This window comes from Erpetoichthys calabaricus, chromosome 9, assembly GCF_900747795.2.
Source record: "Erpetoichthys calabaricus chromosome 9, fErpCal1.3, whole genome shotgun sequence".
Taxonomy (NCBI): domain Eukaryota; kingdom Metazoa; phylum Chordata; class Cladistia; order Polypteriformes; family Polypteridae; genus Erpetoichthys; species Erpetoichthys calabaricus.
In genome coordinates, this window is record NC_041402.2 from 78,995,948 (window position 1) to 79,014,180 (window position 18,233).

The window sequence follows — 18,233 nt, forward strand, 5'->3', positions numbered from 1 at the left end:
CTACTGAAAGTGCTCTCCACGCAGGGAGGACCCAGGACGTGAACCCAGGATGCAACCCCATGATCTCCTTACTGTGAGGCAGCAGCAGTGATGAGTTGTATCTGTAGCAGTTTCAATGTACTGTATGCTTTCTTGAACACAGTATGGTGTTAGAAAAAGTCTGGCTTGTTTAGGTCCTAGCTTATATGTAACTATTACAAAGTGGAGAGATCCATCCATCCATCCATTGTCTCCCGCTTATCCGAGGTCGGGTCGTGGGGGCAGCAGCTTGAGCAGAGATGCCCAGACTTCCCTCTCCCCGGCCACTTCTTCTAGCTCTTCCGGGAGAATCCCAAGGCGTTCCCAGGCCAGTCGAGAGACATAGTCCCTCCAGCGTGTCCTGGGTCTTCCCCGGGGCCTCCTCCCGGTTGGACGTGCCCGGAACACCTCACCAGGGAGGCGTCCAGGAGGCATCCTGATCAGATGCCCGAGCCACCTCATCTGACTCCTCTCGATGCGGAGGAGCAGCGGCTCTACTCTGAGCCCCTCCTGGATGACTGAGCTTCTCACCCTATCTTTAAGGGAAAGCCCAGACACCCTGCGGAGGAAACTCATTTCAGCCGCTTGTATTCGCGATCTCGTTCTTTCGGTCACTACCCATAGCTCATGACCATAGGTGAGGGTAGGAACATAGATCGACTGGTAAATTGAGAGCTTCGCCTTGCGGCTCAGCTCCTTTTTCACCACGACAGACCGATGCAACGCCCGCATTACTGCGGATGCCGCACCGATCCGCCTGTCGATCTCACGCTCCATTCTTCCCTCACTCGTGAACAAGACCCCGAGATACTTGAACTCCTCCACTTGGGGCAGGATCTCGCTACCAACCCTGAGAGGGCACTCCACCCTTTTCCGGTTGAGGACCATGGTCTCGGATTTGGAGGTGCTGATTCTCATCCCAGCCGCTTCACACTCGGCTGCGAACCGATCCAGAGAGAGCTGAAGATCACGGCCTGATGAAGCAAACAGGACAACATCATCTGCAAAAAGCAGTGACCCAATCCTGAGCCCACCAAACCGGACCCCCTCAACACCCTGGCTGCGCCTAGAAATTCTGTCCATAAAAGTTATGAACAGAATCGGTGACAAAGGGCAGCCCTGGCGGAGTCCAACTCTCACTGGAAACGGGTTCGACTTACTACCGGCAATGCGGACCAAGCTCTGGCACTGATCGTACAGGGACTGAACAGCCCTTATCAGGGGGGCCAGTACCCCATACTCTCGGAGTACCCCCCACAGGATTCCCCGAGGGACACGGTCGAATGCCTTTTCTAAGTCCACAAAACACATGTAGACTGGTTGGGCAAACTCCCATGCACCCTCCAGGACCCTGCTAAGGGTATAGAGCTGGTCCACTGTTCCGCGACCAGGACGAAAACCACACTGTTCCTCCTGAATCCGAGGCTCGACTATCCGACGGACCCTCCTCTCCAGGACCCCTGAATAGACTTTTCCAGGGAGGCTGAGGAGTGTGATCCCTCTGTAGTTGGAACACACCCTCCGATCCCCCTTCTTAAAGAGGGGGACCACCACCCCGGTCTGCCAATCCAGAGGCACTGTCCCTGATGTCCATGCGATGTTGCAGAGGCGTGTCAGCCAAGACAGTCCTACAACATCCAGAGCCTTGAGGAACTCCGGGCGTATCTCATCCACCCCCGGGGCCCTGCCACCAAGGAGTTTTTTGACCACCTCGGTGACCTCAGTCCCAGAGATGGGGGAGCCCACCTCTGAGTCCCCAGGCTCTGCTTCCTCATTGGAAGGCATGTTAATGGGATTGAGGAGGTCTTCGAAGTATTCCCCCCACCGACCCACAACGTCCCGAGTCGAGGTCAGCAGCGCACCATCCCCACCATATACAGTGTTGACACTGCACTGCTTCCCCTTCCTGAGACGCCGGATGGTGGACCAGAATCTCCTCGAAGCCGTCCGAAAGTCATTCTCCATGGCCTCCCCAAACTCCTCCCACGCCTGAGTTTTTGCCTCAGCAACCACCAAAGCCGCATTCCGCTTGGCCTGCCGGTACCTATCAGCTGCCTCCGGGGTCCCACAGGACAAAAGGGTCCTGTAGGACTCCTTCTTCAGCTTGACGGCATCCTTCACCGCCGGTGTCCACCAGCGGGTTCGGGGATTGCCGCCACGACAGGCACCGACCACCTTACGGCCACAGCTCCGGTCAGCTGCCTCAACAATAGAGGCACGGAACATGGCCCATTCGGACTCAATGTCCCCCACCTCCCTCGGGATGTGGTCGAAGTTCTGCCGGAGGTGGGAGTTGAAGCTACTTCTGACAGGGGGCTCTGCCAGACGTTCCCAGCAGACCCTCACAACACGTTTGGGCCTACCACACCTGACCGGCATCCTCCCCCACCATCGAAGCCAACTCACCACCAGGTGGTGATCAGTTGACAGCTCCGCCCCTCTCTTCACCCAAGTGTCCAAGACATGTGGCCGCAAGTCCGACGACACGACCACAAAGTCGATCATCGAACTGAGGCCTAGGGTGTCCTGGTGCCAAGTGCACATATGAACACCCCTATGCTTGAACATGGTGTTCGTTATGGACAATCCGTGACGAGCACAGAAGTCCAATAACAAAACACCGCTCGGGTTCAGATCGGGGGGGCCATTCCTCCCAATCACGCCCTTCCAGGTCTCACTGTCATTGCCCACGTGAGCATTGAAGTCTCCCAGCAGAACGAGGGAGTCCCCAGAAGGTATGCCCTCTAGCACCCCCTCCAGGGACTCCAAAAAGGGTGGGTACTCCGAACTGCTGTTCGGTGCATACGCACAAACAACAGTTAGGACCCGTCCCCCCACCCGAAGGCGAAGGGAGGCTACCCTCTCGTCCACCGGGGTAAACCCCAATGTACAGGCTCCAAGTTGGGGGGCAATAAGTATACCCACACCTGCTCGGCGCCTCTCACCGGGGGCAACTCCAGAGTGGTAGAGAGTCCAGCCCCTCTCAAGGAGATTGGTTCCAGAGTCCAAGCTGTGCGTCGAGGTGAGCCCGACTATATCTAGCCGGAACCTCTCAACTTCGCGCACTAGCTCAGGCTCCTTCCCCTTCAGAGAGGTGACATTCCACGTCCCAAGAGCCAGTTTCTGTAGCCGAGGATCGGACCGCCAAGGTCCCCGCCTTCGGCCACCACCCAACTCACACTGCACCCGACCTCCTTGGCCCCTCCCATAGGTGGTGAGCCCATGGGAAGAAGTGGAGAGATTCTATTAATTAATCATTTATGGAAGTTTATCTCTTCATTGCTGCCTGTTGAACACAAACTTGCAGTTTGTACACTTGGAGTTTTTCCCTGCATTTATTTAGCAAATACTACTTTTTTCACAAAATTAAATGTATGTACTTTAAGACTGCTACCACTGCACCGCTTATGGCATGTAAAGGTTTTGTTTACAAAATAAAAGGGAGAATTGCAGTCAAGTATTCAAATAGTTTTCATAAGAATTAAGCAGGGTTTATGTTAGTCCTGTCCTTTTGATCAAATATAATTATTGATGCCTGTCACTCCTATTGAATAAGAAAGTAATTTCTAAGGTTCTAAGATTACACCAAACAGTATTTAGTATTTATAAGAATTTTGCACGGAGTCCATGAGAAACATAAAACATATGTTGATTTGCAGGTCTCTTTTGCCTTGCATAAGGTTAGACAGGCTGTGGCATCAATAGCACACCAGCAGTGCAGAAATCACTGCACTTAATGCAAATATGAGTGTTCACCTCATGTTAACCTACATGAAACTGACTAATCCACAAAAATCCTGCTCAATGGATAAATAACTTAAAAAAAAAAAAAAAAAAAAAAGTTTCAGCTCAAAAACCCACAAATGTCCCTGAGCTGAAATAATTCTGCAAAGAGAAATACATGGGATTTTTCTACAGTCACCAGTAAGAGCAGTTACCAATAACTAAACCATTCATTTGATTATTGGGTTTAAAGGTTAGGTTAATAATGGTTAGTAATGGTTAGGGTAATAATAAGGTTAGTAATGTTTTTGCTATTAGTTAAGCAGGGTCTCTTGGATCTAATATTAGATTTTCATTGAAGATTTGATTAAGTTTTCTGTTAATATGTGCAAAATTTCAAGTGATTCAAATACATTTTTTCAAACTTAGTAAATGTACAAATCAATATGTTGGGGAAAATGGCCTATCTTAATTAAAAGAAGTATGATAATATGTGATAATGAGTTGTATCTGTAGCAGTTTCAATGTATGCTTTCTTGAACACAATATGGTGTTAGAAAAAGTCTGGCTTGTTTAGGTCCTAGCTTATGTGTAACTATTACAAAGTGGAGAGATTCTATTAATTAATCATTTATGGAAGTTTATCTCTTCATTGCTGCCTGTTGAACACAAAAAATTTTTTCTTAATTTACTTATCTGTGTACTGCACTTGCAGTTTGTACACTTGGAGTTTTTCCCAGCATTTATTTAGCAAATACTACTTTTTTCACAAAATTAAATGTATGTACTTTAAGACTGCTCTGTGAATTTACCAGTAAGCAAAACATTACAGAGCATAGTGATTTTACTCTGCACTTATTTACATAATTATAAATATAAAAAGTAATTAAATCAATTCATGGTCTCCATTTCGTTTGTTGCCCACTTTTCATCACATATGTTACCAGTGATAGTAAACTCTGCTGAATTCGCTTTGCCTTGAGTTCTGTGAAATAAATGAAATGTTCGGCAACTGTGCCGAACTCTGCAAAATTCAATGGGAAATGAGCAGCTGAACTAGTTTTGAGAGGATTGAAATGGTGCAATAGTCTTTTAAGTCTCCCCGGGAGCTAGAGAAAAGTCTGCCAAATATTCTTTACTGATTATTGTGGCCAAATATATGATCTGAACTGTGAAGCAGCTGTGCTATCCACTGCACCACTGTGCCGCAAATAATAAAAGAAGCACACAGAATGAATACCACAAATAAAATACAACAAATGGTCACAAACTAGCAATAAATAAATAAAATATGAATCATTGTGCTGAGAGAGTGTCAATCTTGGGTTGCAGCTCTGGGCGCAGCGGGAATGTGTTTTTTGTTTCCCCTCTATCTGTGCAGATGAGTTTCACTTTCTTCTTCCATCAAGAATAAAGAAATGCTTTGTAAATATTAATAAATAAATTGTTTTTATTATTTCAATCATGCCCTGTGATTTCTAATGTGGGGAGGTGGAGGGAGAGGGTTCCTTTAAGGCTTGTTTTGAGTTGTTGCCGAGCACATTGTTAATTTACATGCATAATTAGCCATGTAGTGGTTTGTTGCCAGCAGGCAGTAATGAGTGTTATGTATCTGTTGGCAGTACTAGTTATACTTCAGATTTTTGTTTAATTTTTTTTTTTTTAATGCATGCAGAATATAAATCTGACAGTGTTTCTTTGTGGCTTTGGAACATGCTTTACCCTTTTAGGTTCACTGATGACCCACATATGGCATTTGAAGAGCCCCAGGTGGTTGAAACTGCCACAAGTGAAAGAAAGGAGTGCAGTTAAAGATGAGGAAAAAATATTGCATAGTACTGTTTGGTGGATGGGGGAACGGGGTGGGCTTTATTTCCCCCTTGTGTGCTTGCGACACAGTGATGGCCAAGTCTGTATTGATCTTACAGTAGGCATGTGTGAAAGTTCCTGCGCATGGCTGCTACAGCTCTTTGATATCATGTTGGCCTTGCAAGCATCATGGGGCGCATAAGAAAAAAATATTTGCCTAAGCTGGCTACACAGCAAATTACCACGTAAACATTCTGCGAACAAGGTTACCAGCCAACACATCATATTAGCTGTGAAAACCGTCGACCAACACTATGTGTCACATATTTAATCTTATGTTGAGTTTTTAACCTGTCCAAAAAGAGCAGTTAACTGGTCTGAGTTGTAGTTGAGTGAAATAAACCAATTTGATGTTTTGGTTTTGGATGAAGTTGATGATGTTGGCATTATTACTGACAGAATTTGACCACATTCACAAATAGATCAAAGTAGTTAGTTCAACATAAAACAAGATTCTTTACATTCCTGTATTTAACACTGTAGTACTTTAGTTTCTACCAAAGTACTTGTGTAGTTGCGGCCTCATCAGCTGTGAGATAGTTTCTTTTATACTGCCCATTTGGTTATGTGGTGTGGTTTTTTTCACTTATTTTCCTTCTCCTAAAGCACTAACGTTACCCTCCAAGTTGGAGAGAGAAACTAAACATTATGTTAAGAATTCCAGTTTTTTAGGTAATGTCCTATATCATCCTTTGTGCCCTTTGAAACAATTGGATGGTCATTCTGGAACATATTGTGATGAGAGGATTATAAAGTCTTGTAACAAGTCTTCTTCCTTGTTTTGTGTTATTCAGATTTAGCCTAATTTCTTTTAACACATCTTGGTCAATGAAGACATCTCAGAAGTTGTAATTATTAAACTAAAGCCGTGTTTTTACCGTGAATCACTTTAACTAATCTTTTCTCCGATTAAATAATGGTTAATGTTCTTATTTTTTACATGTTCCTATTTTCCTATATTTTCTGTTTTAATGAGTTTGATTGGGGTTTAAAAAGTGGAGACAGATTTTTTTAAAATTTATTAGAGGCAGTTTGTTTTTTATTTTGTGAGCTGAAACAATAAAAGCAAATGGATGTCACACACCATAAAGCAGCTTTCTTCCAATTTAAAATCTGCATTGCTTTTTGGACCTTTGTTAAACTGGCAAAACAAGTGCTTAGTTCAATCTGTAAATTATTTGTGTGTATTTTTTGCAGTGTGGCAAAATGTTTGTGCAGTGGTTTGCTTCTTAGACTAGTCACTGTGTGAATCTTACACATTCTCACTTTGTTTGTGTGGGTTTATAATAGGATGTGTGTTATCCTCACAAACCTTAAAGACTTGTGAGCTTATTTAATTGGTCAATGTGGTTATATGAAGAGTATGTCAGGCAGTGGACAGGTGAACCTCCAGGATTGTTTCATGGCTTATATGTTATGTTACTGGGGCAACTTCAGGTTCTGTAAATTCTCCACTGTAATATATGTGTTCAGAAGGTAAAAGTCTGGATGTATTTGTTAAAATATTAAGCTAAAAGGCTAATCCTGCTTAGGGAAGCTCACTGACTCAGTTAAACTTTTCAATTGTTTTTAATTTGTATTTTCATGCAGAGACCATAATTCTGGTATATTTGTATGACCAGGGCTTTTTTGTTCCAGAGAAAAATGTGATACATTTCAGGAGACCTAGAGCTATTACTGTGAATACTGTGGTGCCCTTTATTTGTTAATAAGAAGGTGGCTAAGATTGCTCTCATTGCTAGAAGCACATAAGCCTTCATAAAAATATAAAATATTTGCCTCTGAAGATTCATTGCAGGAGAATAAATCTGCCTTCTCTGACAAACATGGAAAAGTTTCCAGTGGGCACTACTGCAACCAGATTGTGGTGATACTTGATCTGACATTAATGTGCCAGTTTGTGCGACTGAAAGAGAAACGTGGAGAGATAATCCAGACTGCGTGATGAGACTTAGGGCTAGAATTGATTGATTGCCTAATCATAGGAGGAAATGGGCCTGAAAATGAATGGAACTGTGCCCTTGGCTTCTGCAAGAGCTCAAGAGAGGTGTACAAGAAAGGTGGGGGCTGGGACTGCTGAAGATTTGGCTTTAATGTACCGGAGACCTGATTATATTTGTTGTTTACTTGCAATTACAGTATATAATGCTTGCCAAGAGATCAAAAAACATCAATTCCGTAATAACATGTTTATTCTAAATATTATACTGCTACTATATTTTGACAGGATAGCACAGTATCTTTAGTGTATTTTAACTTGTTTGTATACTGAGAGATCTTGTTAAAAAGAAGATTTAGAACATGTGGTAATAGTTTCCACAAAATACAGGCATGAGTAAACCTGACAAGGAATAAGAAGATGTGTCTTTAACTAATGGTTACTGTAATGAAGCATCTATATACTAATATATATTAATGTACTAATATATAATATACTAATGTACCAATATACTATAGTATACTAATATGCATAAGTGTAGTATCTACGTTAATAAAAGAGTAAGTGTCTGTGTGTGTCTATCCAGTTGCTATATGTCTGCCATTCCAAAAGATGGCGCATCACAAACATTAAACACTGCTTTTACGAATCCCATACTAAATGGCATATAACAGAGACATATGCATTGTATGGTGCACTGCAAACATTTATGTTGATTACTTAGATTTTAACCTATCATAGGTGGGTAGCACAGCTAGTAGTCTATAAAAGAAACAATACATTTTCCAAATTGCCAGTCATAATGCATGCAGGTAATCAATAATATTCAGAAATACTTAACAAAGATAAATTCATTATATGATTAACTAATTTATATTGTGTTAATATACAAAACAAGAACCAAAGAAAAATGAATGTTTTTCATAATGTTTGTGTGAGACATTACTTCTTAATGTGTTCAGTCCACAGTGTATCATGCAAGTAATTCCATGGACACAGCCAAATATTGAGCCCAAAAATATCTTCCTTCTAAGAGATTGGTAATAAGAGACAGCAAAACTGAGAGTGAAATACTGCAGATGGTAGATGAAAGCACCCTGGCACTTAGCTGATGTGTTTAATCTAGCAATATAATTATTGCACTCACCATGAGAGGGGGTGATTCTGATTTTATTGTCACATAACAATGCACTTCTCATTTTAAAATGAAATTCTTCCTGTCATGAGATGTATATTTTCCCTTTTTTTCCTGTTTCTACTCCTTTCCTCTTTTACCTAGGATCTTCTGGTTGGACAAATAACATCTGATTGTATATATGATTATGTAGGCAAATTTCTTTTTTTTTTTTGTTTAAATAGTATTTCTCAGTTCTTATGTCCTAAAATAATTAATACAGTATATGTATTTTTGCTTACTTTTCTATCATATGCAATCTCTGTATTTATCACCTAATAACATTATTTTTTTATATTTCATCATTAACAAGTATTCACTATCAGAAGACACATTCCTGGTCCAAACTAGATTCCAATACACAGAATTTAACAGTCAGGCGTTAATGTATTCAAAATATTTACATGTAGCGGGTACATGTAGCTACCTCTAGAAGACACAAGAAAAATCTTGAAAATATACTTTACAGATTTAATACAGCAAGGGCGAAAACAGCCATAAAATATGTAAAAACATATGATGTAAATAAGTTACATATAATAATCATAGGCATGGGTGGCAGCTTTACCTACAGGTACAGTTATAGAATAAACTTGTAAAAGATGGTGTCAGGTAATATGATAAGTTAAAGTTAAAAAATAGCCATTCTACGCACAACTGACGTGGCCGTTTATTTCACAGGTTTCCCCCCACAGTCCAAAGACATGCAGGTTAGGTGCATTGGCGATCCTAAATTGTCCCTGGTGTGTGTGTGCTTGGTGTGTCAGTGTGTGTGTGCGTGCCCTGCCTGGGGTTTGTTTCCTGCCTTGCGCCCTGTGTTGGCTGGGATTGGCTCCAGCAGACCTCTGTGACCATGTAGTTAGGATATAGCGGTTTGGATAATGGATGGATAGTGCCTTTCATTAGTATAAAAGGAGTTAAGTGATCATTTTTTATTTTATACAGTGCTTTTCATACTCTACCCTGAGGAATCAAGTAATCAAATATAATTTATTTTATATTTCGTTAGTATAAAAGAACTCTAGTAATCCAAGTTTTATTTACTTCGTATAGTGTCTACATTTATAAAAAATTAATTGCGTAAACAGATATTTCTTTGTTCTATATAGTCCCTTCCATTAATATAAAAGTTATTGAGTAATCCAGTATTATAGTTCTAAAGGCAGGCTGATCACAAAAAAAGGAAGTGATGATACAATTGCTTTAAATATTCGGGACTGTACAAACTCACAGATTAGGGGATTGCACTTAGAAAGCCACACAGAACTGGAGGGTCATCAATTTGTATTTACATTTCAAAAAGAGATTGAAACTCACAAATTGATCTTAGAAGAGTGATTCAGAGAGTTGTAGATAAAAAGCTAAATGTACATTTGCCAAGTATTGCAAAACTGGGTTTTAGAAACATAAGACATTTATTAGGTATGTCCATGGAAAAATTTATTTTAAGACTATTGTCTATGCTAAGTTTAATTTATGTTTATTGATTGACTGTGATATTATAGATGGCATCCATAGCAATGAAGATGATGCTACCCATTTGTAATAATTTAACAAAGGTGCCGTGACTGGATTGTAATATGGCAAATTGCTGGACGGTCTAAGAGCAGATGTGGTGTTTACTAGCCTGTAAATAAAACTTTTTTTTCTTTGTGTATATTTAATGTATTTGTTAGGGATATTAGTTATTTTTTTTTTTTTTTTTACATCTTACCACATTTGAACTGACTCCCATTTCCCATAATACTGTAACTTTCTTTAAAATGAAAAGGTATTTTTAATTAAATCTATATATATTTATGTGTTACTATTATGCTTTTTGCATTCATGCACATGAAGGTATAAAGGAACAAGCAGATGTCATACTGAAAGTGCAAAAGGCTTAATAAAAATCTATGAACTAGATTTTCCACATCTTGTATAATTAAAAAAATAAAAACCCACAATAGTATGTAAATGTGACAACTAAAGGTTAGATCACTGTCACCGTTAATACCTAAATTCAGTGTGGATCTAACTAAAGTAAAGTGAACAGTTGCCATTGTTGCCTTTCTACTATGTATGCAAAGTTTTCACCTCAGTGAAGTTTTTTTAAGTTTAAAAACTAGTGATTTTACTCAGTTTCTGTTTTTCTTCATTAAAAACAATTAATGAAAAAATAGAAATATTGTGAAAATGATTGCAGTTTTTTTGAATGACTTCTTCTAATCGCAACATACAGATTAAAAAAAAACAACAGAATTGTTCCAGTTGCAATGCCTGTGGTAAGCCATATCAACCAACATAATGGACTAAAGGAAGAACTGCCAATTTGGACATATTGAAAACAATTTAATAGGAACATCGATTTATAGTCCAAGTAAACTATCAAGACTTAAATAAAATTTGATTAGAAAGTGGTTAATCAGTTTAAGATGGCAAATGTTGATATACTGTATATAGAGACAGACAGCACAAAAATGTAATTTAAAAATTGATATACCCTTTATTATGAAGGGGTTTAATGGTGTTAAAGAGTAGTACATTGTGAATAATTAATGCTAAAATGTAGAGGAGAAATTCACCATAAATCTAATATATTACACATTGCAGGATTTTTTGCTAGTTTTGCTGCATATGGGACCAATAATATAATACTTAAACATTCAACTGTCTACATTCTGAACTAGCTTATCCCTGTTTGGTCAGACATCTGGACATATCCAGTGTAAATCCAAGTATATTTTCCAGTGTACAGTAAAATTCAGCAGTCAGTATTGTTAAACACTTTTACATCTAAGAACATTATGACTATAGCTTTTCTATAGATAAAGGAATATGATTGATGACCTATGTTAAATCAGGTTCCAGAAAAGTGAGACTGAAATTTTTCATTAAGGTTGTGGTTATTAAGATAAAGGTGTAGTTCCAAGGTTAAATGTTTTATTAAATGTTTGGGGAAAAACATTAACTTTAATATTAGTCTTTATTTCATTAGGATATTGTAGTTTGAACACATTTTTGATAAAGGTCAAATAGTGCATATTTTAAAGGACTTAAGGATAATGCCAGACAATAAAAATGATTTAATTAGACAGTATTCAGTGTATACATGGCAGTTAGGAGTATGTGTTTTTCACAACCTTTAGAATCAAGTCTGATTAACAGACTGTTGGATTCATTTTGGAAGTCCTTTGCACAATTTCCAATTCTGTCAATAATTTAACTGTACTAAGGCAGTATTCCCAAACAGCAGCATCTTCTGATCCAGAAGTATTAAATCAGAAAGCTGAATATGTAAAATGAAATCTTATCACATTTACTATTATGAAAATCCATGAACTCTTTGCTCTTGCATTTAGCTTGAATATGCTAGACAGATCCAAAATTGTATGACTAGCTTATGTTTTAAATACAAATCAATGGTCATCAGTATGTTCGTCTGTCAATTGATGTTGTTTTCAGAATGGATTGTATTAGAGGTATGCTGTAAAATTCTATCAGTTCATGTAGACTGTTACACAGTTTTTTAAATTTATAATATTTATAAAGCTGAACTTACAAAGTCATGTAACAAATAATTGCTATGTTTTTTAACAGTCAATTTCAATGAAAGCAATAATTCACATATATGTGTTTTTAATTTTGAACCTTGTTTTGTATATTTAAAGCTAAAGGTGGATGTTCTGCAATCATTTGTGAAAGACCTCACTGAGCAAAACCAGGTTTTGATCCAGAGCCTTGAAGAAATGGAGATTGTTTCTGAGGAGAAAGTCTGCAGCCTAGAAAAAAAACTTAAGGTAAAGGAGCTGGTGAGTTACTGTGTCAGGAGCGAAGGGGGGCCAGCATTTAATGTTCCTGTTACAATGAATGTATGCTTTTACTGTATATAGCAGTTGGATTCTTAGAAAATATAATTTTTAATTATTTGTGGGCAGCATGGTAGTGCAGTGGTAGTGTTGCTGCCACTTAGTAAGAAGACCAGGGTTTGCATCTCAGGTTGTCCCTAAGTGGAGTTTGCATGTTCTCCCTGTGTCTGCATGGGTTTCCTCCCACAGTCCAAAGACATGCAGGTTAGGAAAATTGGTGATCCTAAATTGGCCCTAGTGTGTGATTGGTGTGTACAGTATGTGTGTGTGTTTGCCCTGCGATGGACTGGTGCCCTGTCCATGGTTTGTCCTTGCCTTGCGCCCTGTGTTAGCTGGGATTGGCTCCAGCAGACCCCTGTGACCCTGTTCAGGACTAAGAGGGTTAGAAAATGACTGACTAAATTATTTGTACTCACTTTTATACAGAGCAGAGCAGTGAAATTTAAAATGTGTTCTTCTTTGTGTAGTCTTGGTTTATTCACACAATTTCTTTTGCTAAGTAGAACTTTTGTCAAAGTATATGTATTAAAATATGTTAACCATAAGCAGTTTATATACATACACACATACTGTATATATAATACACTATTAGGTTTTGCAAAGTTACAGTTGTGATATACGGTATATTCATAGTATGTGACTGTATCTCTGTGTTTATATAGATATTACTTTGAATATTAACAGCAACCTAAGTTGGCCAGTACTTTTATCCTAATAGATACAAGTTAATATAGATCAATCCAATTTACATTTCTTTTCTTAGTGACATTGCATTTGGTTTCACTTCTCAGAAGTATTCTGCTTTGAGATAGATAGATAGATACTTTATTAATCCCAATGGGAAATTCACATTCTCCAGCAGCAGCATACTGATACAATAAACAATATTAAATTAAAGATTGATAATAATGCAGGTAAAAAACAGACAATAACTTTGTATAATGTTAACGTTTACCCCCCCGGGTGGAATTGAAGAGTCGCATAGTTTGGGGGAGGAACGATCTCCTCAATCTGTCAGTGGAGCAGGACAGTGACAGCAGTCTGTCGCTGAAGCTGCTCTTCTGTCTGGAGATGATAATATTTAGTGGATGCAGTGGATTCTCCATAATTGGTAGGAGCCTGCTGAGTGCCCGTCGCTCTGCCACAGATGTTAATCTGTCCGGCTCCATGCCAACAATAGAGCCTGCCTTCCTTTCCAGTTTGTCCAGGCGTGAGGCGTCTTTCTTCTTAATGCTGCCTCCCCAGCACACCACCGCGTAGAAGAGGGCGCTCGCCACAACTGTCTGATAGAACATCTGCAGAATCTTATTGTAGATGTTGAAGGATGCCAGCCTTCTAAGGAAGTATAGTCTCCGTGGACCTAAGTTTAAATGCTAGCCTGGTCATTGTTCTAGTTAGGTTTACATGTTCTTCCCATGTTTAAATAGGCTGTCTTGGTACTCTTGCTCCCGCTCACATCAGAAACATATGCATTTTAATTTAAAAAGTATGATGTGTGAGTTATGCCTTTTAATGGTCTCCTGAGGTCACCCTTAAATTCTTATATATGTAATGTTGTTTTGCACAATTTGTTAATTATTAATAAGCCCATATTAATTTAGAAAAGTAATGTGATATATATTAACAAATGAAGATTAGTGTCTCAAAAGGTAACTTATTTTCATATTTTGTACATCTGTGTGTTGAAATGTGTGTGTATCTATAATTTGTACAACAACAACATTTATTTATATAGCACATTTTCATACAACAATATAGCTCAAAGTGATTTACAAGATGACAAAAGAACAAGAAGAGAAAAGAGTTAAGATTATGCAATATATATTAAAGACTGAATAACAAGACAACAAGTTAAGGTCAGATGGCCGAGAGGACAGAAATAAATAAATAAATAAAATAAAACTCCATTTAGGCTGGATAAACAAAATCTGACAAATAGAGGTACAGTAAAGTTAGTGAAATATTATGTTTCCCTTCTCATCACATGTAAAGATATTTTCTGAAATGTCTAATCTTCTTATCTAGGACTATTTTGAATCATGAATTGTATTTTTTATTTGCCTCTGTTAAATTCTTTAACCAGAAAAGTAATGTAGCAGGCATGTGGCTGCTGATTCACACTTTTTCTATCTTAAATGCCTTTCTTGTATTTATATTTTAACGTTAAGTAAAAAGATTTTGATTATTTAGTTTTCAGAAAGTATTACACCACTTTTGCAAATGATTAATTAATTTGTTTTGTTTACTTTCATTTTTATCATGTTTATTAATTGCCTGACTTTATGGAAATTATTGTTTTCCTTTAAAATGAGTCACAGACAAAAATATTTGTATATAATATTTGTTTCCTTGGTTAACATTTAGATACAAATAAATCAAATAAAAGCATATTTTTCTGTTTTATCATTAGAAGACAAAAAATATGACTATATGAATATTAAAAAATACTTTCACATACTACCTCACTTCTCCGTGTACCTAAGTTTAAATGCTAGCCTGGTCATTGTTCTAGTTAGGTTTACATGTTCTTCCCATGTCTAAATAGGCTGTCTTGGTACTGTTGCTCCCTCTCACATCAGAAACATATGCATTTTAATTTAAAAAGTATGATGTGTGAGTTATGCCTTTTAATGGTCTCCTGAGGTCACCCTTAAATTCTTATGTGTGTAATGTTGTTTTACACAATGGTGGGTGGGTAATTTTTCCTTGTTGCAATGTGCTTTGACACTTTTGTTAATCTATAGTCAAGGGTAGAAAGGCAAAAAATATTAACCATAGTTTTCCATTTTCTCCTAATAATTTAAGCCTGGAAATGGGATAGTATTTTGGAATTACCTGCTATCTCCTATTAGCACGTTGATTTCAAATGTACAGTATTTAATTTTAGCCTGACCGTCACGTTTGACGTTTGTTTCTTAAGCACAAACATGTGTTGCCTGATATGATGATGATACAAATCTGTCTGGTGTATGAGAGCTAAGCTGTCTGATTAGGCTTAGCATTGATTATCCTTTCACTCATTGCAATTCAAACCCTAAAAAAAACAAACTATTAAAATAGCATTTCTGACAAACAACAGCTGCATTACAAATTATGGAATTAACTGAGACTGATTTTTTGTTTTCAATAAAACTTAAATATAAAAGTGATGTTGTGTATGATTATGAAGTTAGAATAATGATATAATGGTAATGAATGGTCATGCCTGAAGCTGCTTTGACCCTAATTTGTTTCTGTGTTGGAGATGCTATTTGGGTAGAACTTGTGCTTTCAGGAAATATTCCAACCACCTCACTTTTATGCATTTAGTGTTGCAGCCTTATGCTAAAATCATTTCAATTCATTTTTTCCTCAACAAGCAGCACTTAATAGTCCAAAATGATAAATTGAACAAGATTTTAAATTTTTTGCATAATTGTTAAAAATAAAAAACTGATAAATCACATTAATACAAGTATTCAGACCCTTTATTCAATAGTTCGTTAAAGAACCTTTGGGTACGATTACAACATGTTTTCCTGGGTATGACATGACAAGCTTTGCACAGCTGAATTTGATAATTTTCTGCCATTGATCCTTGCAAATCCTCTCTAGCTGTCTCAGGTAGGATGGAGAACCTCAATGTACAGCAGGCATGTCAAACTCACTACCATTGGTGGGCCGCTTCGACTGCCATACATGTGTCAGCGGGCCGTACTGTAACAAATACTGTTATACTATTATACAAAGTTACTGTAGCTTTCTTTCCAATACTGAAAACTTTAAAAAATGTAACACGTAAAGTTTAAAGTTTAAAGAAAAGCAATTTATTTCCATGCAGTCTCCATACAACAGTGTAGAATTAGAGTCTTAACCTCTTAGCTAGGTCCTTATTATATTGCTAGGCTCACCCTCCTTTTAAGGCGACTTTTATCCTCAATTTGTGTGCACTCCATGTATACATCAGGCATGTAAGTGTAGGGAATGAGAACATCAAAGTGCCCATTCATAACATCTCCCAAAAACCTAAGTTTTTTTTATCCCCTTGAGTGCCTGTCCAAACTTGGAGTGTAGGACTCCATAATAATATACTTGAAACTCATAGGGAAACAACTCTCCCGCTGCCATTAGCTCAGAAATGGTACCATAAGTTTGAGACTTTGACATTTCAGTGAGATACTGAAGCTCATTTGTATAAGAGATTCCTGACGGCATCATTGTAAATGGCTGAAACCTTGACCAATTACTTAAAACATGTCGTACAATGTCAGCCCGAATCTGTACCGCTAAAGACGGCGTTTCATGCACTAAATAAGCTATAGATGAGAATAAGCAAGCACCATCTCCCCTGATATTTACTACGCAGTGAGGCATTTGTACTCCATCAACATTAATTATTTCCAGAGACATAATTTTGTCTATTTTTCCAGCGCATCGCGCACAAAAGCAAGGGAACGATGGGAGCACCAGAACTCTGCTCACATCGCGTCGCTTCGTACCGCAAGTAATAAGTCTGTGATAAGCGGAATACCGCTACGCTTTGCACTCACGGGACGGAAGGACAATCCCGACCGCTTTTATATAGTGTCTTGATGATTGATATTCATTATATTATATCCATTGCTTATATAGGAGCCTTACAGTGTGAGATTTATTTCTTTTGTCCCGACACTTGGCATCTCTTGTTAGTAACCAGTTCGTCAATATCAGGCTTGAAATCTTGTGCAGCTGCAACTTTTATGAGGGATGAAAGGTGCTCGATGGTAAGTCTTGAGCGATGTGGGGTTTTGGTAGCTTTCATTAACAAAAACAATTGCTCACAAAGGTAAGTGTTTCCGAAAATAGATAGTACTCTCGATGCCAACTTACGGATCTGCACATACGAGGGTGGTAGGTAAGCATACAAGCCTGGCACACCAACTTCGTTGTATTTTGCCTTCAGAATAGAATCTGACTGCACTTCAATCAATTCCATTTGGATATTCTCAGGCGAATTCTCAATGTTGTAAGAGAACAGCGCAATGCCCTGTTTGTGTGAACTGAAATCACGAAAATGCTCACTGAATTCATTGCTCAGTAATTCAAGTTGGAAAACAAATCCTCCAAAAATCAAATTTTACTTTACTAAGTTTACTTCAAAGTTTATATTGTAAAATAAGCTGATATGCAAAAAGCCACCTGACCTACAATAATTTTACAAACTCAAAATCACAAAAATGTTAATAAACAACTCACCAACTTCTCGTGTCCACTTCAGATCTTCAGCTGTAGTCTGCACTAACTGTTCGTTACAATACTAGCACAAAATTACATGAAACTAGAGCAAAAAAACGTGAAAATGTGAGGGCTATTACTACTCGTAATGGTCAGTTCTGCCCAGTGGCCAGTCTCAGCAACCCAGTCAGTAGTATAGCCTTAGCAGGGGAGGCTCTAGGCTCGTGGTGGCCCTGGGCAGAGAAAGAATCGGTGGCCCCTTTGCCTGGCAATGTCAATACGGTATCTTATGCACGGCGGATGGCCACATCCGTTGCGGACACTGCATAGCAGCCTTCGTGCTCATGACACGCTTCTATATACTCGTGTCCGTAACTTGAAAACCAAGTGGCGACCCATGATATTCTCATTACGGCAAAACATTATAATACTACATATAGCTTACTGCTCCGACTCTAGCGACATTTGT

At 38.6% G+C, this 18,233-nt stretch overlaps 1 protein-coding gene across 2 annotated transcripts in view; it reads left to right on the forward strand.

Annotated features, from left to right (window-relative positions):
* Nucleotides 1-18,233, forward strand: part of LOC114657851 (polyamine-modulated factor 1-binding protein 1) — a 417,512-nt gene that overhangs the window by 28,278 nt on the left and 371,001 nt on the right. Inside the window, exon 3 of one of the 2 annotated variants that reach the window (XM_028809793.2) lies at nt 12,374-12,514. In XM_028809793.2, coding sequence (XP_028665626.1) covers nt 12,374-12,514 — 141 coding nt within the window. The remainder of the gene's footprint in view (nt 1-12,373; nt 12,515-18,233) is intronic. The other variant, XM_051932060.1, reaches the window with a different exon arrangement.